The 23,783-nt window shown below is 37.4% G+C and overlaps 1 protein-coding gene across 1 annotated transcript in view; it reads right to left on the bottom strand.

Moving 5' to 3' along the window:
• Positions 1 to 20,330, bottom strand: part of drd3 (dopamine receptor D3) — a 36,334-nt gene extending 16,004 nt beyond the window's left edge. The window contains exons 1-3 of the mRNA XM_087788257.1: positions 19,965 to 20,330; positions 10,256 to 10,368; positions 35 to 171 (exon numbers count right to left, since the gene is read on the bottom strand). Of these exons, the coding sequence (XP_087644383.1) occupies positions 35 to 171; positions 10,256 to 10,368; positions 19,965 to 20,255 (541 nt within the window). The 5' untranslated portion in view covers positions 20,256 to 20,330. The remainder of the gene's footprint in view (positions 1 to 34; positions 172 to 10,255; positions 10,369 to 19,964) is intronic.
• Between the last annotated feature and the right edge of the window lie 3,453 nt (positions 20,331 to 23,783).

The following is a 23,783-nucleotide window of genomic DNA, read 5'->3' on the forward strand; positions in this document are numbered from 1 at the left end:
ATGGAATTTTAGTGTAAAATGATGCATCACCGACCTGTTGTGTTGAAGCCAAACAGCAGGGGGCATGAGACGGCGAAGGCCAGAACCCAAACTGTGGCGATCATTGCGAAAACTCTCTTTCTGGATCGATGGGTGGTGTTGTACAGTACCGGCATCACCACGGCTGTGTACCTGCACACAAACACAAACAATACATGCAGCTTTATTTATGTTAAGTGGGGAAAGTCTGTGGGTAAGAAATGCTGATTTATTAGCGTAAACAGGAATAGTTAGTGGATTCTGCAGAATAGATGTGTGTATAGGGGGTTTGAATAAATACACCTCTGAGAGAAAGCAAACAACCTAAGCAATGCAAACCAGGCACTTTTAGTCATCCTACTTAATTGGAAAGTGCTGAGGTATAATAGGCCAGGAGAAGCAGGTTGTGTGGTAGTGCAGGAGAAGGGTCAATTATTTTGGTCCAACCTGAAAAAATAGCTTTGATGCTTTGTGGTTTAAAGCCAGAGAACTGCCATGATTGTTTATACTCATCAGACTAATTACTCTGGTATATCTGTGGGCTGAACGGACCCGCAGCCAAACACACATCCACTAAAAATACTCTCCCCGCTCCGATAACTCTCTGACATCGCCGCTGCTGTGCAGAACAAAGGCAGAAGTATCAGAACAATGTGGATTGTTCACGGATGGTGAGTTCAAGTACTGGTGTAATTTTATGAGGGGCTGTTTGAGCCAAGATTTATTTTTTTCTCTTATACCTTCTATCAAACTCGCTCGCATCTACTATCAAACTCTCTTACACCTTCAATCAAACTCTCTCACATCTACTATCAATCTCTCTCACATCTACCATCAAACTCTCTCACACCTTCTATTAAACTCTCTCACATTTACCATCAAACTCTCTCACACCTTCTATTAAACTCTCTCACATCTACTATCAAACTCTCTCACTCTTTCTATTAAACTCTCACATCTACTATCAAACTCTCTCACATCTACCATCAAACTCTCTCACACCTTCTATCAAACTCTCTCACATCTACTATCAAACTCTCTCACACCTTCTATCAAACTCTCTCACATCTACTATCAAACTCTCTCACACTTTCTATTAAACTCTCTCACATCTACTATCAAACTCTCTCACATCTACCATCAAACTCTCTCACACCTTCTATCAAACTCTCTCACACCTTCTATCAAACTCTCTCACACCTTCTATCAAACTCTCTCACACTTTCTATTAAACTCTCTCACATCTACTATCAAACTCTCTCACATCTACTATCAAACTCTCTCACACCTTCTATCAAACTCTCTCACATCTACTATCAAACTCTCTCACACTTTCTATTAAACTCTCTCACATCTACTATCAAACTCTCTCACATCTACCATCAAACTCTCTCACACCTTCTATCAAACTCTCTCACATCTACCATCAAACTCTCTCACACCTTCTATCAAACTCTCTCACATCTACTATCAAACTCTCTCACACTTTCTATTAAACTCTCTCACATCTACTATCAAACTCTCTCACACCTTCTATCAAACTCTCTCACATCTACTATCAAATTATTTCACATCTACCATCAAACTCTCTCACATCTACTATCAAATTCTCTCACACCTTCTATCAAACTCTCTCAAATCTACCATCAAACTCGCACAGCTTCTATGAAACTTTCTCACACCTTCTTTCAAACTATCTCACATATACTATCAAACTCTCTCACACTTTCTATCAAACTCTCTCACATCTACTATCAAACTCTCTCACATCTACTATCAAATGATTTCCCATCTACCATCAAACTCTCTCACATCTACCATCAAACTTTCTCACATCTACTATCAAACTCTCACACCTTCTATCAAACTCTCTCACATCTACCATCAAACTCTCTCACACCTTTATCAAACTCTCACATCTACTATCAAACTCTCTCACATCTACCATCAAACTCTCTTAAATCTATTATAAAACTCTCTCACATTTACCATCAAACTCTCTCACATCTACTATTAAACTCTCTCACATTTACCATCAAACTCACTCACGTCTACCATCAAACTCTCTCACATCTACTATCAAACTCTCACATCTACCGTCAAACTCTCACATTTACCATCAAACTTTCACATCTACTATAAAACTCTCTCACATCTACCATTAAACTCTCTCTCAAAGTCTGCTGAATTTCCAAATATATTCTTTTTCGCCCAACATGAATCACTGTCTGTGTCTGATTTCATTTTGTTCAAACAATCTGAGTCTGGACCTTGTATTTCCAAAGTCTCCACTCTGAAATGTCCGTTTCCTATCTTTCACTTCCTCGTCTCTGCCTCTCATCCCTTTGCAGTATACCTTTAGTATCAATCATTTTAAGAATCTAAGCTTGTAAATACAGTATTTAAATGTGACTTCAACACAGAAAACTGACTTCTCATCCTTTTTTTCTTTTTTTTTCAGATTGGTGTCATTCGAAAACAAAGAAGCCAAATCATTCATTAACTAAAGGGGGATCTGGCAAATGTAGAAAGTTTAGATCAGTCCTATTTTTCCTGAGGTGTGACACATGGATACTTCAGTTACTCATCTCAGTAGATGGTATAAGGATCGGCATGAGAACACTGCAGAGAATATTTAAAAAAGGGAATTCATAAAAGGAAAAAATAGTGAATCCTTGAAAGTTTCATTATTTATTGGATGACCAGGACATGAAACAGGAAGAGCTGCAAAATACTCATAGTACAGACATAGAAACAACATGACACAATTGTTTTTATATATATTTATTTCTCCACATTAAAACATGGAATTTTATGAGATTGAGTTGTCACAATTGTTTGAATCATGACACTTCACACAACAGTGGTTGCAGCAATGTGAAATTATCCCGGTCAATAGGAAAAGCCAGAGAATCGTCATACATGAATTCGATGAAATTTGCGTCAATCTGGGGGAAAAAAGTATTTTTGTAACGTTTTTTCATACTTTTCTCAAAAAACAATTCTTATTTGCTTTGATTATTATTTAGATTTAAAATAGGCAGTTCCGTGTGTATATAAGGTGACGCACAACGTGGAATTACCAAGAAAATATAACGTTAAAGTGCACAACAAGGACTAATTATAATGATGTACTTACATGCTCACCTTCCAAGCGTTGAATTTATTCTTCTGGAACTTTTGTAAAAAGTCCAGCTGTGTTTTATCCGGTGTTTGCGCTACTACTACTAAATATAGACACACTTCAGGCGGAGATGAGACGTACTGAAACAGAAGCGTTAACTACCTACGTTTAAACGCAGTGATATCAATCCAAACATTTGTATAACACTGCTGGGAGCTCTGAGATTCCGTAATAAATAATCCACTTTATTTTGATTTTTTTTTTAAAAAGGGGGCGGATCACTCATTTTTTCTTCTATGAAGTCCCTATTTTTAATATTCTCTGTAGTGTTCTCATGCCAATCCTTATACCATCTACTGATATGAGTAACGAATGAAAATAAGGATGAGAAGTAAGTTTTCCGTGTTGAAGTCACATTTTAATACTGTATTTACAAGCTTAGATTCTTAAAATTATTGATACTATTTTAGACTCATGATGAATGACGAGACCCCAAAGGGATGAGAGGCAGAGACGAGGAAGTAAAAGATCAGAAACGAACATTTCAGAGTGGAGACGTTTGGAAATACAAGGTCCAGACTCAGATTGTTTGAACAAAATGAAATCATAGACATACAGTGAGTCGTGTTGGGCGAAGAATAATAGATTTGGAAATTCAGCAGACTCAGTTCACCGGAGAATACGTAAACAAACACTCTTATAAATATAAAAACCCTGATAACATTCAACAAGCACACAGTAGTACTGTATGAAACTTACTTCTTCACGAATTCAGATCCAACTCTGTATCATTAACTGGAGGAACAAACTTTTATAGACCGTAAAACTTTTTTAAATGTTGTAACACAAGTAATGTTCCGTCCGAAAACGTGCAAAAACGTTTCTAGTGATAGCAATAATATTGCTGCAATACAAGTATTTTAAAAAGAGACAATGTAAGGTTAATTTGCACAGCGAGAACTTATAATAATAAAACAACCGACATGCTCATCTTCCAAGCATTGAATTCATTCTTTATGCTCCACAGCTTTCTAAAAAGTCTAGCGCTTCGACCCACTTCAGGTGGATATAGCGTATTTCAGCAGAAACGTTTATTAACTACGTTATTAATGCAATGATATCATTAAATAACGGGATGATATCAAAAATAACATGATACCAATCCAAAATAATTGTATTAAAGTGCTGGAGATTAATGATTAAACTACTTTATTTTGAATTTCTTTTTAAAAAGGGGGCGGCTTCCTTTGTAACCAAGTTGGCTTCCTTTTATGTCTCTCACACTCACTATCAAGTGCTCATTCACTTACATACAAGATCTCTTACACGTCCTATCAAATACTTATACACATACAATCAAGTACTCATACACGTACTATTAAGTGCTCATACAGAGTTTGATAATAGATGTGTGAGAGTTTGATAGTAGATGTGAGAGAGTTTGATAGTAGATGTGAGAGAGTTTGATAGTAGATGTGAGAGAGTTTGGTAGAAGGTGTGAGAGAGTTCGATGGTAGAGTTGAGAGTTTGATAGTTGATGTGAGAGAGTTTGATAGTAGATGTGAGAGAGTTTGGTAGTAGATGTGAGAGAGTTTGATGGTATAAATTGAAGCTGAAGTTTGGTTTCTGGTTCTGGTTTCTTTTATTGAGACATGACAGTTGAGATTCATAAGATTTCTTAACTCAAGCCAGATCACCTGTGGAAGGCTCGGGTACCAAATCAAACCATAAAACACAGCCCACAGTCAGAATCGTCAATTCATCATTCACCAAAGTTTAGTATATATAATGATTCCTCACAGACGGACAGATAAACATCATCAATCACATCACCAACTGAGTGGAGATAAAAAGGTTACGACTGCCAAGAATGTGGTTTGTGATTAACCTGTAGATAGCAAAGATCGAGTAAATCCAGATTAGTACTTAGATAAGTATTTTTTTTATTCAAGCCTATTGTTCGTATATTTTATTATTATTTATTGCTATTTTACAAACATTCATTATGTAGAAATATATATTGAGTTAATTGAATAATTTAATTAAATAATTCACGATCATGACATAATCTGGTTTTTAAACCTGCTAATGCAAACTCGTTTGCCTAGATGTGAACTATTTTATTTTATTTATGTTCAAATCCTGTTTTTCAAAGGCATTAGCATATTGTTCACCATAACCAAGAGCATTATGAATTAAAATGTGTAGCAATAATGACAATCATTATTTTAGTGGATTCTTGAATTTGGAGCATTAGGTGTAGATTTTCAAAGTATCGCAGCCGAGATCGGAGCTACTCAAATATTGATGAATGCCAAAATTTCCTGCTGTTCAAGTTTTATACACAAGTTCATTTCTGCTGACGCTTCAAGAATGAGACCTATTGTGAGTAGATCGCATGCCATCGAAAAGAGCACCCCAAGGACCCCCAAAAAAACAAAAAGAATAGAAGAAAAAAAATGTATCTAATTATATTAACCATTGTTCAGACTGATCCTAACTGGAGCCATCCTAGAACTCCAGCAGGAAATATCTTTAAAATCTAAAATTATTTTTTTTGAAGGTGGGTAAGAGGTGAAGGTTTGATTTATTACCATAATAAAACGTGATATTCAAAGTGTGGATACTTTCATTTAATCAAAGGATAACACTTGACCTTGAAGTCTGACGGAGAATAAACTTGAATATAACCAACAACAAACCATAATCCTTTATCACAGCCATTGTTGCTGCGTGTTTATGGAGAAGTAAACTTGCCTGAAAGGTAAACACTCTCGGTGCCTCACTTTAATTTGGTATCCCACAGAGTTTGTGATGATGTTTACATGAACAATAATCCATCAAGTAAATGGCGGGCCTCCAGATGGCCTGAACCACAAAAGACAAAGAGGCACTGGAGGATAAATGCATATGCCTGTAGGCAGGTGGATAAATCGCAAAAAATAACAAAGAAACAGCAATCGCTTGTCAGCAATCCCATCATGTGTTGTTCTCTCAACATGCAGATAACACAAAATGATCGAGGCTCTAAAGTGATAGTTTGGCCAAAATTAATTTCTACTCGAGTCAAGGTTTGGATTATTTTCAGAGTAATCTGTTTCTTATAGGTTAAAACGTAAGTCCATTTTAATGCACTGACTTGTGCTTAAAATCGCCGTCCAAAAAGAAACACTTAAAAACACCCAAACACCCCAATACTGCTCGTCTGTAACGTAAAAGGGGGGCGGCTTCCTTTGTAACCAAGTTGGCTTCCTTTTATGTCTCTCACACTCACTATCAAGTGCTCATTCACTTACATACAAGATCTCTTACACGTCCTATTAAATACTTATACACATACAATCAAGTACTCATACACGTACTATTAAGTGCTCATACAGAGTTTGATAGTAGATGTGTGAGAGTTTGATAATAGATGTGAGAGAGTTTGATAGAAGGTGTGAGAGAGTTTGATGGTAGATGTGAGAGAGTTTGATGGTAGATTTGAGATAGTTTGATATTTGATGTGAGAGAGTTTGATGGTAGATGTGAGAGTTTGATGTGAGAGAGTTTGATAGTTGATGTGAGAGAGTTTGATGGTAGATGTGAGAGAGTTTAATAGAAGGTGTGAGAGAATTTGATAGTAGATGTGAGAGAGTTTTATGGTAGATTTGAGAGAGTTTGATAGCAGATGTGAGAGAGTTTGATAGTAGATGTGAGAGAGTTTCATAGTAGATGTGAGAGAGTTTGATGGTAGATGTGAGAGAATTTGATAGTAGATGTGAGAGAGTTTGATGGAAGATGTGAGAGAGTTTGATGGAAGATGTAAGAGTTTGATAGTAGATGTGAGAAAGTATTATGGTATATTTGAGAGTTTGATAATAGATGTGAGAGAGTTTGTCTCAAACGGCCCCTCATATAATTGTCCTCAATTGTTTGGGTCCCTCCAACAAACAACTACAAGCAGTATATAATAGCTTTTCAGAATAAAGTTTTAGTGCTTAAAATCGCCGTCCAAAAAGAAACACTTAAAAACACCCAAACACCTCAATACTGCTCGTCTGTAACGTTCCTCTTGTTGTCACACCTCCACAAGAGGAATGTTCTAGAAAAAACTTGAACGAGTCTATGTTTTGAGCTTGTTTGTAGCAGAAGCTTATTGGCTAATATGTACACAAACAGGAAGTACTTTGGGTTAATATTGGCTGGAGTGTGGACAGTAGACTGGAAGTTCTCGCTATACCTGGCTGGGTCTGACAAATATCTGTGAAAATATTTTTCATTAAAGTTCGCGCTGGAGACACATTATTAAAAATAATCTCAAGATCTCTGGTTATAAATGGAATTTATGATAAAAAAACTCAAGATAGTGCGCTTGTTATATGATTTGACCATTTTTCATATGCGTAGTTATGTCCTATCCTGCTTTTATTGTTTACATTTAGACTTTAAATATCTTATGTGCCTTTGTGTTCTCATGAATATATTTTCTTCGACCCTCCAGCAGAGTTGACCTGACGGGAACTGCTCCAGTGGTATCTTGAACCAGGTTTAATGAAATCATTGCCTGGAATATTAACACCCGTTTGTTTTCCGTGTTCCTCGGCAGATTGTGGAATTAAATGACATGGTCTTGTAGCTGCCAAACACCTGACTGCTGGTGTGTAGAGATGCAGCTTCACGTCGACACAGTCAGGAGAAGATTTGCGCTGATGCTCTGACCCGTAACATATGAAGACTTCTTGTGTGGGGCAAAGGGAGTTCGCTCGGGACCAGCAGGGAGCAGGTTGTTTTTCTCAGTTGACTTGAAGAGATGATGCGGAGAGATTACTCAGAAAGGATGGTGGCACTCTTTCTGTCTTGATTGTGGATTTTCCAATGCTTTGGTGCTTTTATTGTTCATTTGATTTCGTGTGTGTCCTTACTTGCCAAAAGGGAGCTCAGGGAGAAAGATATTGTCGGCACTGCAGCGATGAATTCAAACTGTGACAGATACGCATGACAAGCATTTGACAACCAGGTGCTCAGTGTTTGATCACGGCTGACAAAAATCTCTGTATCCAACAAACTCATTATGTATGTGCCCGCACTGATGTAAAGTCATAAATCAACTCAAAAAACATGTTGATGTCCGATCTCAAAATCACGACAGTGGTCTTGATATGATTCAGGTCAAATAATCACTTGATTAAAAGCATAGCGTCTTAAAAACACCAAACCAAAGCAGTAACAAAACCACGACAGTCCAAGTCATGACTGAGGATTTGTAAGAAATAGACCAAGAACGGGAAGAAAAATAATCACGCCATAACTTGAACAGTTTTAGAATGAGCATACAGACTCCAGAGTTCACCTGCACAATTATACAATGATACATTGGTATTATTTCAATAACATGGAGGAAGTGCATGTTCTTTTTGTGAGCTTACTCTAAATGTTTTGCCAATTTATCAGGCACAAGCAGAGAGTGTTGATGCAGACGTGCCACCAGGAGAATTTGATGTGATCGATGTTCCATTGACATTATTGGCTCATGAGTTAAACCATTCAACCAGCATTAGCTGTGGTTGGATGTTGTTTTCCTCAGGACTGCTATGTTGGCCTGAGACCGTGCAAGAACATGAGAACCCAGGATCAGGACCATCGATTGGCAAGACCAAGATAGTAGCGAGAAAAAGCTGTCCAGGGTGTGAGACCAAGACCGGTGAAGGAACTGTGACCATGTGTGATATGTTATCTCTGCAGATGCATATTCAAGATTGGTTTGGTCTCATGAATTGGATATCAATAGAGTATTTAAAAACAAATCAATGTTCCCATTTCTAAAGGGGGGCCATTAAAGAGAGAGTCTACTGGTATCATCCGGCTCCCCCTATCAAGGTGCCTTATATTTAGTAAGAGCCCTATTGGCAGAGGAAAAAATAAATGAATCATATGCTCACATCAATATGGTATGGAGGAAGAGTGAAGACCATTCTTACATCATAACGGACTCCTTTTTTGTAACCTTTCGTTCACTGAGATCTCAGACGAGGGAGAACTTTATAAAGTAATAGCTTCAAAAACATGGTCATGATGAGGAATTTCAGCATCTTGGAGGAAGACTTCAACATTTGAAACATGTGAGTCAGGGAAGTTGGTTTTTCACGTTAGTTGATCTTCAGAAGATGGACTTGATTTATTATAAATCCGGTGTTCATGTTTTAATATTCCCGCCAAAGTGACGATTGTGGTTAAAGTGATCAACCTGAGTCACAGAGTAGATGGCACGTTTAACTTACAGAATTACAAAGACATAAAATTACAGTTACAATTTTTATAAAATCATGTTTAAGTATATTAAAATTTGACAAACTTCAGTTCAATTATAATCTTACGTGTAATAACATAATATAATACGTAAAGTTCTTAAAGTCCACCAGTTAAAATACTTTATAAAGCTGGTAATACTTTGCCTTATGTGATTAAAACCACCATGACTTCTTATATGAAGTCTTTATAGAACAAGGTTAATGTGTTATCATTGGTACCTCTATAGAAAGAATGTTTGTGTTTGGAAATGTTGGTAAAATATCATGGGCATCATCTTTATAACTAATGGATCAAGGTCAACGTACGTAAGTTTGTAGGAAAATATTTTGCATCTCTATTGAAATCTTGGCCAAGTAAAAAATATTTACCAGACAATTTCAAGACACAAATATTGTCAAATTAAGAGTAGATTCTCAAAATCACGAGCAGCACGAATCAACTGTGTCGACCCTCCTTGACCTCTGCCTTTTACAAATCCTGTGTGGTTAAACTTGCCTGTGGGTTTTAGGTTCAAAGCCTCAGGAGACTTATAAAATATTAACTGTGACACATAAAGGAAACTCATAATATGAATAATGTAACGCATAACACAGTAGTACATTATTGGTTCAAAGACACACAACATATTCCCTTCTGCACTACTACTCTTGGATACCTTTACTCTTAACCTTCAAGAACGACACTGGAGACAAGGATGGAAAATTGTCGTTATACAGTAAACATTCGCCTAATTCCCAATGAGGTAGAAAAATAACTATATTTTGGAGTGATTTTTCACAGCAGTGATGTCATGGCATTGTGTTACACAAGACACACACTCACCTGTCAATGCTGATGGCACACAGGTTGAGGATACTAGCCGTGCACATCATGACATCCAGCGTGACAAAGATGTTACAGTAGAGCCGGCTGAAAAGCCAGGCGCCGCCAACCACCTGCGCAGGAGAGAGGGACAGATTAAGCTGGAGCTGCTCTTCAGCATCACCAATGTGAAGCGTGACGCATTGACAAGCGCTCAACACTCTTACGCACGCTTGCACACACATATAGTGACTGAATAAGTATTGTCCATTGTTTAGGCAACAGAAAAGCAAAATAATGGATTAAAAACTCACTATTTAGTCAGTTAAAGCAAATCAAAACTGATATTGACAACATGTATTGTTGTTGTTGTTGTGGGATTGAACATAGCTTTTGGAATAGACTTGAATGGTAATCATAAATAAATGAATAAAAATGTTGAACATTCTTATATAGATTTAGAATGTGAGGGAAAAATGTATGAGACCCTGAATCAAGCAAAGGGAGAACATGTAAACTCCACACGGAAAGATAAATGGCTCAGTCTGAACCAAGGACCTTTCAGAATGATTTCTCTACACTGAGCACTCAGGCGTTTCCTCCAATCAGTACAATTGGAGAACTATTTTCAACAACAACGTGAGAGTGGAAGAATCTGTGTAGTGCTGCATTCATGGTGATTTAGAAATGTGAAAGAAGCTCTGAATCGTTCAGAATTATTTTCATATTTTAAAAGTGAATTAGAAGTCATTTTTTTTTAAGTGATCGGTTATATTGCTAACTTGAAAGCGAAGTACAATATAAAGCAATCCAAGGCAGCAATATAAAATATGGATTTAATAAGAGTAACTTATAAAAGGTACACAGTAAGACGTAGTAGGCTCCAGTGAACTCTTCAAGAAAGATCCAAACAAATAAATACAAGTTAATGAGAGCTCTTTCATGATGCCCCAACTAATCTTTGGGTTTCAGGTTTTGTATGTTTTATTTAATCAAGGTGAAAATGTATTTATTAAGCTATTGATCCCCTAGTGTAAATCTTCACTGATTTCTCCTCAACTCTTGTTATGTCTCAAGAACCCTCGACAAACCTGAAGTCTTTCAATTGACATGTTAAAAAAATGCACAGCGGTAAATAGATTATCTCCCTGTTCCCTGGTGGAAAAGAAAGATTAAGGGAATTGACAAACTCAATTTGCATTTCCAACAAACGCCAGGGGACCGTCAACAGCTGATGAATCTCTAAAGAGCGGACAGAGAATTAATTTAAACTGCCCAGTGAAATTGATTGTGCAGTTGATATGTGGAGCCGTTTTAGAACCCATGAATATCTATGGTTGTATTTCTTCACTGCTGTGGATGTGGCTTGAAAAAGCACCTTAAAAACAAGAATGAGCTCCTGGACTGTTTGCTTTAAATAAGGCCACACAGCACCACAAGTACATTGTCCAACACCGTACCAAAATACCACCAAGGTCAAACAATTAAGATGAAATCATTTTTGCGCCTCCATATCAATAAAGAAAGGCTTGGAGTGAGGACATTAACCTGGTTAACACCAAATAAAACCAAACTGCCTCCCAACCCACAGGATCTTCATCCAGTTAGGAAGCAATTCACTTGCTATCACCTTTAATAACGGTCGGACAAAGATAAACTGAAAAACAAGCCCCATTGCTCCGACTACTGAATCTTTAAATCCTAGTGGGAATTTACACCCACACTCTCACTGAGGTGTCTGGTGCGTGTGGGAATATACACAAGCGCATGGGTTGTAAATCGCCCTCACACCGCGGCATATAAGCACCCGCTCACATATAGACTCACACAGTTGCTCTCAGTGAGGACACAGTCTTGGCTTGTTCATTGTTCTTAACCTCATCTCAACCCAATCACACTTTTTTGTCATAAAAAGCAACTTTTTTTTAATGTCGATGTTGTAACTCCCTCTGGTGATCTTTTAACAGCAGCTACGAAGCAATTTACCTGCTAGCGATTACAAGCAGGCAGCTGCTGTTTAAAATTGTGACCGCGAACCAAAACCAAAGGTATTAAACACAAATGTCAACTTTTGAGTTGTATATTAAAAACAGAAAGACTTTGTAACAACCTTTTTTTCAATAAGATTAGACCATTATTCACAACCATGTCTGTCACATACCGACTGTTTGTTCCGTAATGTATATTTGTACACCATGAGTGTATTCTGTAATAAATATATATCATGGCTATTGGCAATTAGAATTAGGTTTCATGGTCTTTAGTGTGTGTCAGGTTATAGTATATGGCCTGAAATAAACGTTATCATGTTTACGCCAATAGAAGTCACAGCCAAAACTCTACTTTTCTCATAATGTAATGCGACAGTTGAAGCTTGTATCATTTTAAAAACATAGTGAGACAGAACCAAAGTTGTAGTTATTTTTTGGATAAAAAGTAAAAGCTAAAAACAAGCCACTCCTGATGCTTGTTATCTTGGCAACTGTGAAATTAATCTGCAGTACAAAATGGAACCCCCACTGGATTGAAAAAAAGCCTCTCTGCACTTTTGCTTAATTAATTTGTGTGCTTGAGCTTCTTTTGTTCATTTGAGTTGGACAATTACACACAAACTGTTAACCTTTGACTATTCTCAAAGCTTTACATAATCCCATCCTTCAAGAGAGGGCCAACAGTAATAGGATCAAAAACTGAAAATAGTGACTCATTCAAACCACACCACTGGATTCAAATACTTTTTTTTTTAACATGAAAAGAATGTTGTATTTGTTTAATGCAGAGATCTGAGGCAGTTTATTTGTGCTAGTACTCATTTCTACAGCTTCCTCCTCAACAGAAGCTGTGAGCCAATAAAGTCAAACGACTTGCATCATCTCTGGAGAACCGTCATTGTAATGCACCTTCTCTTGAAACCCTCACTATGACAACCACAGTTACTACTAGCGATTGAAGCGTATTTTCTCGATTCATGAAATGCTCAGCTGTTGTTTGATGCACTCTGTGGAGTGGCAAAAGAGAGTTGGGGATGTGTTTTCTAACATATTTGTTGAATCAATTCCGGAAATTAAATCTCGGAAAAAGTGAATGGATTTGCCCTTTTTCAAGGAACCTTAAAGTCATGAGTCATGTCAGGAATAAAATATATATATATATATATATATATATATATATATATTATTTTAATTCAAGAATAAGCACAGTGTTCTTGAAAATAAATGAATTCCTGATAAGGCGTTGAACCACCTGCGATGCCGTTTCTGTGATGAATGAAGCTGTTTGTGAGTTGCCGTGACAGAGCATTTCAATTTTCGATGAACTGTTTTCTACAACCACAAGTCGTAGATCAGCTGTTGCATCCAGAGTTGAGCGGTCTGCTCAAGGGCGTGTGATTAGTACTGGCTGAGGGTCAGGAGTGCGACACTCAGTCTTCTTCTCAGATTGGAGCCGAGCAGTGAATAAACAGCCTGTGGCCAGGATGACTTGTTAAGCTACAGCGTTATGGCGCCTGCAGCCTGTCATTGGAGTGAACCGTGCCCCTCTAATGAATACTGTAATCCATGATCCCGCCTTTAATGTTCTGTACCTCGCGGGATCGTGAGCATCTTATTGGACATTTCAACTACTTGCTTCACTTGAGAAAAAAATGTATGTAATGTCATTTGTCAGTTAGTACTCACTAAAGAGTTTTTTGGGCTGACCAGGTCACATGATTATTGTTCTGATAGTGTGAACTGGATTTGTAATGAACCAGGCAGGGATTGTGTTTTTTGTGCATATATACAGTATATATTTTAAGTATTCTAGGACTTACAACATCAAACGATCCTTCACTAAACAACTTGTGTCGGAGGACCCTCAAGATGGGGGAGGGGGGTGTGGGGTTATGATCAAACTTGGCGTTTCATTTTAAATTAAAAAATGTTTGCCGTAAGTGCCCGGGCCTCCAGAGCCCATGATCCAAACATGGGCCAACTGAATGTTTAGTTATTAAACGCTCCTTTGGCAGAGAAAGATAACAGAATGCAAGATCAATTTCCCTATCCATTATATATATGCTAATTTTAGCATACATAATCTCCAACTCACTGATTCACCGCCTTCAGAGCAAGAGACACTTTGTTTTTCTCATCGAAGAGCAAATATACTTTTCTAGTAATTCATGCATGAATGTTTTAAGTTAAAGTTTACAGGTTGTTGTCGACCTTGGCTTGCTAGAGACTGACCTCACAATAGTGACATGTTATGATGGGGATTTGGTTTTTAGACCGAAGGATGTTGAAAATGTTAGTGCCAGGTAAAAGAAGACGACAACCATCGAAGTTCATAGAAGCTCAGGTGAAGAAGAACGAAGCAGGACTCCTTTGTTTCCTTTTGAGTCTAAGATTTTTAGCACAAATACGTCCCTCAGAGTCGTTTTTGTTTCAGGTGTGTATTAAGTGTGAGAAGCTTAAAGCAGCACTGGGTAGTTTTGAGTATCTTAATATTTTTGTACTAAAATAACTTGTGATGATACATCAACTGAAAATTAGTTGAATGACTCGAGTGACTCGATTGGGGGATTAAGGTACAAAAACAAAGTTAAAGTGTTGACATGTCAAAATAGAGTCAGAGTAAATATTTGGTGAATCCTACTAAACACGAGTTAACATGGAGTAACTTTGGCTCCAACATATTAAAGACATACAGAAAGTTAGAAGCTGATAATCTTCTTTGTTGAACGGACTTGCTAAATGTGAGTCAATACGTTTTGTGCTGTTCGTATCCAATTTCAAATCCATAATAAAACGTACATTGACGTAATCCTTCAACAATTGACCCAGCATAAAAAAAACACTTTTGCTAGTCTCCTTTTTCTTATCTCCAAGATATTGTTCATGCAGAGTATTTTTCCTTATCTTGAACAGCATGTTAAGGCGCTGAAACAAATCCATGAAGTCACTCAGGTGGGAAGAGGGATCTGCAGGTCAACAAACTGCACACATGAAACCTGACCTCAAGAAGCCTTGTGAAAGAAATGTGAGCATATGAGCACAATATTTATTCTCAAACTCAGGATGGACCATAAATCACTTCTTGTTCTTTAAACCTGTTTTGAAGTGGAGGTCGTTTAATTTATTTTTTTACCGATTTTACTTGTGTGAAGGTGAAGTCTGATCCTCTCTCAGATAAACAAAATGAAAATCACTGCTGCTATAATCCAAAGAAAACTCTTGTTACTCTTGTTATTAGAGCACCAGAATTGAATGTCAAATCCATGATTAATAACAAGGAAATATGCTGAAAATATATATATAGAGATAAATCCTACTTGAGTTATACTATACATTTGTTTTGTATACGTCCCTAACCCAGTCTTTCACCCAGCTCTTAACCCTACCAGAAACTCTATCATTTCTTAATTTGTCCCATTCTTAAACAACTTGAATATTCTTTATATTTTATGAAGATTTTATATTAACACTTAATATCCCAGTGTTATATTCTAAATATAGTGCTGATTAAAAATGTGTCAGGAAGTAATTGAGATCCTGTAGCCTGTAGATATTGTGTGGACAATTATCAGGCAAGTAAAAGGATAAATTATCTTATTTGACAACTACAGTCCAAAATATTATTAAACCGTTATAAACTTTAACATATATTAAAGGAAAATGAGGTTTTAGCTTTCTAAGGTGAATATCTATTTGTGCATAATCATTATGCAACTACAGAATTATTATGCAACTAACTAAAAAAACATATTCATATATATGCATATTTTAAACCAAATTATAGCGAGAATAATAAACAATAAAATGAAAAAAATAAATAAATAAATAAATAAATCAACAATAAATAATTGCTTGGGATTGAGACCTTTCTTTTCAATAACAGTCACAAACCCTCAACTCGTCAAAATGTTTCTCAAAAGATCTGTTAAGAATCAACGTTTTGTGCCACAGCCACAGCCTCCCAGACACTGTCCAGAGAGTACTGTAGTTTCCCTTCACAGAAAATCTCCCGCATAAGACGAGCCAAAAGATCCTTAATAGGGAAGAAGTTTGGTGAGGAAGGGAGTCATTATTATTTCATATTTGTCCTTTGCTTTACAGCCAAACCGTGGAGTACTTGGATGCATGTGATGGAGTGTTTCTCTGCATACAACTTTAGTCTTCTTTAGAGATTCACACTTTTCCTTTTTACCTTTTAACAAGGGTCTGCAAAAACCTCCACCTGGCAGGCATCTGAGTTGGAGTGGAGCTCTGAGCCCATAACTGATCCATCCGCGGTCCATCCATGTGTTCTGTCAAAAGAGTCACTCTCATCTCACCAGGCGATAAAACGTTTGAAATACCTCTTAAGATATTTTTTGACCCAGGGATTAGCCTCAGAATTAATTTGACTGATAAACTCGTTATGATTTTTGATACTGACGGATGAACAATACATATTACATGTAATGTAATTAAGGAAGTAAACGCGTTTCCAGACCAGGGTCACAAAGCGCTAAAACAATCAAAACAATACACAATAAAATATATACTTTAAAGGTCAAGATAACAACGAGAACAACACAGGAGTCTCAGAGAATCAAGGAAAAGCCTGCACGAATAAAAATGTCTTGGGATGTTTCTTGAAGGAGTCAGTAGACTCCATCAATTTATGGGATTTGTATTTCAATTGAAACTTGAATTGTATACAATTGACTTTAATGAGAGTTGGTATGATTAGGAAGAAAATGTTCCTGAAAGTAAGTGACAGTAGAATCAAGGCGCGGCCATCTTGCAACCTTTAGGTTATTGATCCCAGTGAGTGTTTAATTAGCTCATCAAGCTCATCAGGCTCATTACACTGTTGTTCCAACACTAGAGCGACGTGTGTCTGCCTTGATGATTCTCTGTTCCTCTCTGCTTTGCAGCACTTTATCGCCTTCTTTGCCATATTTAAGGTGCTCTTTTCCATCCTCCGTCTCCAATGCCTTACAAAGCAACAGCAGAAACGTGATCTATCCGTGTGGAAACCTCTGCTTGCAGCTGACGCACCTGAAATGACCAAATCCATCCACTCAACCACTTTTTCCACTTTATAGCAGCACAGAGGCAGCGGTCTCAGTTACACTGTTCGCCCTCTATTTTGAATGAATGCAGTGATAGTCTTGTCTTTGTTTTTTGTAACTATATATTTTCCTCACTTCATAAAGGTTTGTTGACACCATCACCTCCACTGATTAAAGCACATGAACAAATGTGTCACAGATATTTCCATCTTTTTCTCACCGGTGAACAAGACCACGTATAAACACACTCTGCTGAGCCTTTAGCACCAGCTGAGGTGGAGAAAATTGCTCCCTTGAACTTAGACCTACATCAGTCCCAGGAGCCACAATCCGACTGAGGGTGAAGACCTGGCCCAAACCCAGCTTTACTGTGGAAAATGATCATGAAAAAAAAACGGTGAACTTGGTCAATTGTTCCTATAGCCGTTTCAACTTTCTATAAGAAACTCAGACATGATGGCAGCAGGTTCAACAAGAGTTGCAACCTGTGGTTTCCATCACTTCAATAGCATAAGAAACAAACCAGGTGAAGAGAACTGTGTATATAATTGATTATTGAAAAGTCATATTATTAAAAGAAATGCTATAGAATTAATTTGAAAAAAAAAAACAACATAAAATCAAATGGATCATATAGTATTACTCTTTATATTATGGCTCACTGGAGTAAATTATAATTATGTAACATGTCACCCTTTTAAATGAACTAGAATGTTAATGGCTACGAGAAACAATTATCCCGAGTCACCTGTAGTTATCGGCTCATCAGCCACTATTATCAGGTCTTATCAAATCCATTTAAACGCAACAGGAGGCAGAAAACAGAAACTATAATCAATGCTGCCGATGACACCTGATAATGGCGGTTTAATTGGCAGATGACACCATGAAAAGGTGAATAAGAGCAAATAGGGAAAAAGCTTTACATCCATTAGGCGTTGCAATTATTTTCAATTTGGAAAACCGCCAAGCACCTTCAGCTAATCAAGTCTGCGTTGGTATTTATTCATGGTATACTTCAGCCATTATGTATAATATGCATGATTAGTGAAGTTCACTTGCGGCTAGCTTTCATCATCATTACTGTCAGTTGCCACCCCGTAATAGGCTGCAAACTACCCTCATTCTTTTTCTGCCCTCACACTTTTGTTCAGCTCTCTTTCCCTTCACCCTCCAGAGTCAACCCATCACTCACTAGTATTCTGTTGCTTCTCCTGCAGCGCTTTTATTTTTCCCACTCCCTGTTGTCCCTCTGCCACCAGCAAACGTCTACACGGTTGGTGTCCAGCTCAACGTAACCTCACACTCCTGCCCCCCCCACTGTTAGAAACTAAAGAAAACACTAATCATCTTGACCACCTCACTTCAAGTTGTCTGGCTGGCGAAGCTTATGTTAGACATAACAAAACATGAACATAAAGGAACTGCAGTACATTCGATACAGTCCGACAACATTTAAACATTGAGAACAGCATGATTTAATTCACAGAAAGGTTAAAGTTATAATTGAACTTTGGCTCTCAGTAAGTGTTCTCCATCTCTGCTGACAAAATGAGAACAGAGCTAAAGGGCAAAGCTTTAAATCTCCTGGTTCAGCTGCACCTACTGCTGACAACTTTGTTGCCCAAAAATCTAATCTTTCAATCTCCTTATTATATGAATTGCAACAGACATCTATCCTGACTATTATCAAAGTTCTGTCGGCCAAAAGTACTCAAATCACAACAATTTTTTTTTCAAGTCTTAAATTTTACTGTAAGTTCAACTTGTCATTGCACTAAATATTCAAAGAATCTTAATCCTCAGATTATATATTTTATGTATGAGTTCTAACACTCACTTACGTATCTTGATGGTTGTCACACTACATATTACCATATGTCTTTTCATCAGTAAAAACACAGAAATAAAAATGTGAAATGTTTTATGAGTAACGATTTAATAATAATTAAAATAGTTCTTGGCTAATATGCCTGCAATTAGGGACAGATATATTATGCTCGTTGATGCACTACAATAAGTAAATTATATTGAAAAACCATCTAAATGTTATAATATTCCCCTTATTATAAACCTGAACATTTTTAAATACATTCATCTGATGTCGAGGTCTTACATGGTACACGCTCCACAGCAACCCCCACTTTTTGATAGAATTTTTTAAAACCCTGTTTTTTTGGGTCTATTGTAATTAAATCTGTGTTTGAACAAAGACAAATAAATTGGTATTCAATGAGTTTTAAGTCTTGTATACTTACCCAGGAGTACTGACATCTATTTAAAAGGTATAATTAAAAAATGATCCAGCGACACACCATGAATTCATTCTCAGGAAAAAAGCAGCTAGAAATATCTGCCGCTGTCAGAAATGATTCCCAACGCGACGCCTCTAACAGCCACACCACATTCTGCTGTGCATGATTAAATCATCCTACTTAATTATGATGCTGCCTCTTTGGAAATCAAGAGAATTCAAAATCTAAAACGCTTTTTTTATTAACTGTACTTCATCGGAAGCACAAGTGTGTGTAGAATCAGTTACTAAGAGCTTGCTCGTTGTATGATGACAGACAGCCACTCACACCTAACACGCAGCTTCATAGCGATGGTAAAATGAGCAACACTTACTATCCCAAAAGGGGAATGTGACACTATAGTGATCTGTCGTGGGTGAACAGTATCTCAAACACTCACCTCCAGATACACCACCCAGGGCATGACCAGCGAAGCCACCAGCAGGTCGGCCACTGCCAGGCTGACCACAAGGTAGTTGGTGGTGGTCTGCAGCGATCGCTCCCTCAGCACGGCTATACACACCAGAACATTCCCGAACACGATGGCTAGAATGAGCAGGGAGTAGAACATTGCATAGTAGTTTCGCTCCGTTCCCTCCTGGCCTGTTGCCTCCAAACTCTCATTCCTCTCATCCCACCGGAGGCCGTCGGATTGGTTCCAGAGCGGCTCTGCACTGCTAAACGTTGCCATGGAGACGTCCCACTGACATGGGAGGTGAGACGTATGGCAGACCTGTGGGGAGAGAAAGGGCACAGTGAGGCATTGTTGGCCCAATCATCTCATAACCCCATCCCATCAATGACAGGTCTGCTGTCATCGCATGAAGGGCTCCCTTCAGGTCAGAACCCCAAAGGCTGGGATTATTCTTTTTATAAAAGCTAATATAGAAAATATGGATTCAGACTAAGCACAACACCTTAATGGCTCATAACGCTGCCACGATAGTTCCTGTCAGCTTTTAAAGGCCAGTGATTCCAGTAAAGATTGTTAACATGAACTTTATGAGTGGTATCAGAGAGGCTAGCTCATAAAGACCACTTCGCCATCTTAGGTTTGACTTCTTGGCTCTGGTCCCGGTCTCTGCTCCCTGCCCTCCGTTCTTCCTCTCATTTATTACTGAATCTTATCTGGCTGGTCTCCAGATAGCGGTGGGGCTGCTCTCACTTGTGACTTGTGGTAAACAAACTGATACATCTTCTTGGGCGTCTCACATGAAAAAAAAAAAACCACTGAGAATGTGCTTTTAAAGATTTTTTCTGAAATTCCATTACTCTGATTTCTCCACAGCTCTGGTGTCATGTGATCTCCACCAGAGACGAAGGAAAGGAGCGAGTGATACCAATCACCTTCAAGTCTCCTATCTGCTACAGGTTTATCACAAAATTCAACCTGAAGGGCGAGGACGGGACAAACAAGACAACAAGTGCACAGGGACTCAAGATGTGACATGTGATGGTGTTTTAATAGATCCCTGTCTTCTGCAGATGCTCAAGGAAGAAAGCAAGAGCACGAATGAAACTGCAAAAGCAGAAGGTCAGTGCATAACTCTGCCAAGGAGCACATTTTATATGACTTCATAAAAAAACACTGCATCGGGCTAAACCAATAAAACAACATGCAGCTAAAACTAGGCCACAGAATAGCTTTGTGGTTCTCAGTTGCTTTAATTACATTTCGTCACTACAGACCCAAATATTTTGTGTTTATAAAATAAAAATGGACACATAAAAGCAAAATGAGAGAAAATTATTCATCAGTAAAATTAAGTCTGTCTCTCATCGCATTCCTGATAATGTTATTTAAAGGGCAACTAATATAAAGAATCGCGCCTTGCTTTGTTGATACAACGAGTCCCTTTGAGGTGGAGACTTCTGGGATTGATGACACCTGATGAAAACTTTTCGTTTGACCAATCATGACATAGTAGGCATGGAATAAAAACAGTGTTTTCAGTGGGCGGGGCTTAAGCACATTTTCAAATGTGAATATTTCAATGAAAAATAGTTTTGTGCAAACAGACACATACTGATGAGTACAAATAGAACATTTTTAAGACACACTTCAATTAACATATTAGTTTCTCTTTAAAAACATTCAAAGCCTTTCAGGTATTTCTTTCTTATTTTGATGTCAAAAACATACTGGATTGAGAAGAAATTTGTAAAAAAAAGTTTTGAATCATGTCAGATTTGTTTAGTAAAAACTGGTAACAACACATTTATTTAATAATGCCATACCTTCTTAGTTATCGGAGTTATTCATTATAATGTATTTGATCTGATTGTAAACGAAAACAACAAGCATAATGAGTATTACAAAAAAAATGTTATTTTATCAATTATTGCTACATCCATGTATCTGTCAATAAACTAGAAACAGCATTATTTCATTATTTACTTCCAAGGAAAGGCGATGGAATCGGACATTTAAAGGAGACAGGCCATTATGTCGTTTTTCAAAAAGTGTGACCTTCACAGCGGTCTGTCAATGCACCATTAACCTCTTGTTCACACTCGCTAACATGTCACCCTTGGAATTCTCCCGCTTAACTAGCCAATCAGAGAGCTACTCCCTATCAGTTCTGACTAGCTAGCGTCCATGCTGGATTATCGATCCCTATAATAAGTGTTGTTTTTGTCATTTATATTGTTTATTTGCATCTATCAGCTTTTGATTAGTGACTTTACTATATTACCAAGACTTTCCTTTTACTGAGTGATAATCACGCTTCCTTTTAAAGAAATTATCTGCACTATATCTCCCCTCGGCTTCCAGACCAGTCTGCCAGAAGTTATTCTTTAATTTCCCATTCCTGTGTTTGTTCCTCATTTTTTCCACCAATTTGGTGGACGTCTTGGCTTTAGACTTGTTTTATTTTGTGTCTATTGTAGACTGCGAATATCGTATTGCTCCAGTGTCTGCTTGAGACTGTTCACGTTCACTAGGGTTTCACATCATTTTATGACACTTTCTTTATTAGTCACAACTGTGCAATTATAAATATAAAGTCAGAAGCATATTTGCTTTCAACTTCCTTCCACTTGAATATCTTTCCATTTTCATGCATCTTTCATCTAAATTGAGTGAGAAAGCCACACAATTGAACCTTTCTCACACCACATTTGACATTTCTCACGCTTATATTTACCCATTCAAAACATTTTTATAAACTTTGGTTCTCTTTTCCTAAATCAGGTCACTCAGAAAAGGCACCACGCAATATAGACCAAACCAAAGCAAAATAAGGCGGGTTTTGGCATAGAACCATCTTTCATTCATTCATTTTTCAGCACCAGTACACAGTGAAAACACCACATTGTTGAGAATTGGAACATTTTAACACAACACTGCCGAAATGTTACTGTAGTCAAGCTAATAGCAAGATAGAGTTGTAATAAATTAATATTTTACAATCATTGTTACAATTATTGACTGCCACAAATCTTCTTCTTTATAAAGTGCGGGTTTATGATGCTATTTATCAATAATTATCCCAAGTTCAATCATCGGTTGCCATATATTATCTCTAGAGAATAAGGACTACTATGCCACAAAATATAAGGAAAATCAAATGTAGAATTTTTGAGAAACTCATGATTAAATCGTCATATTTTAGTCATGTGACATTGACAAAGATGACTGGTTTAAGAATGCTTTAAATATCTCAAGTTACAATCAATGACTGCCATAGATCTCCTTTAGGAGAGTATTATACCCAAAAATATTATACAATTGAAATCTAGAATTGTAGAGGGATCATATATTTAGTATATTTGAGTCGTATGGCATTATCAAAGATGACAGGTTTATATATAAGCTGGCATGGAAGTGAGATCATCAGTCTTATTATTCCTATAAATCGACATTTAAGAAGAGCATCATAACACTCTCAAATCAAAAATTCCCGTTCGCTGAAATTTGGCCGCCCTGCTCTTGACGCAAAAGAACCCTGGCACCTTCAACTGGAAACACGGCAGTAACTCTCGCAGCTTCACATATTTCGATTTTCCACACACATAAGACAAATCACGTGACTCTACGTGAAGCCATTCATTGCACAACTGACATCAATTACCGCGTGTCTCACTAATGGCACAGTGTGTAAGAAACTAGTCAATATTTCATCTACTAGTTTAAACCTCTAGGTTTGACCAATACAAGAAACAAAAAGGTTGGTTCCACCAAAATCTCGGCATGCAGTGAACCACAAATTACTTT

Source organism: Callionymus lyra, chromosome 4 (genome assembly GCF_982586985.1).
Source record: "Callionymus lyra chromosome 4, fCalLyr1.hap1.1, whole genome shotgun sequence".
Taxonomy (NCBI): Eukaryota; Metazoa; Chordata; class Actinopteri; order Syngnathiformes; family Callionymidae; genus Callionymus; species Callionymus lyra.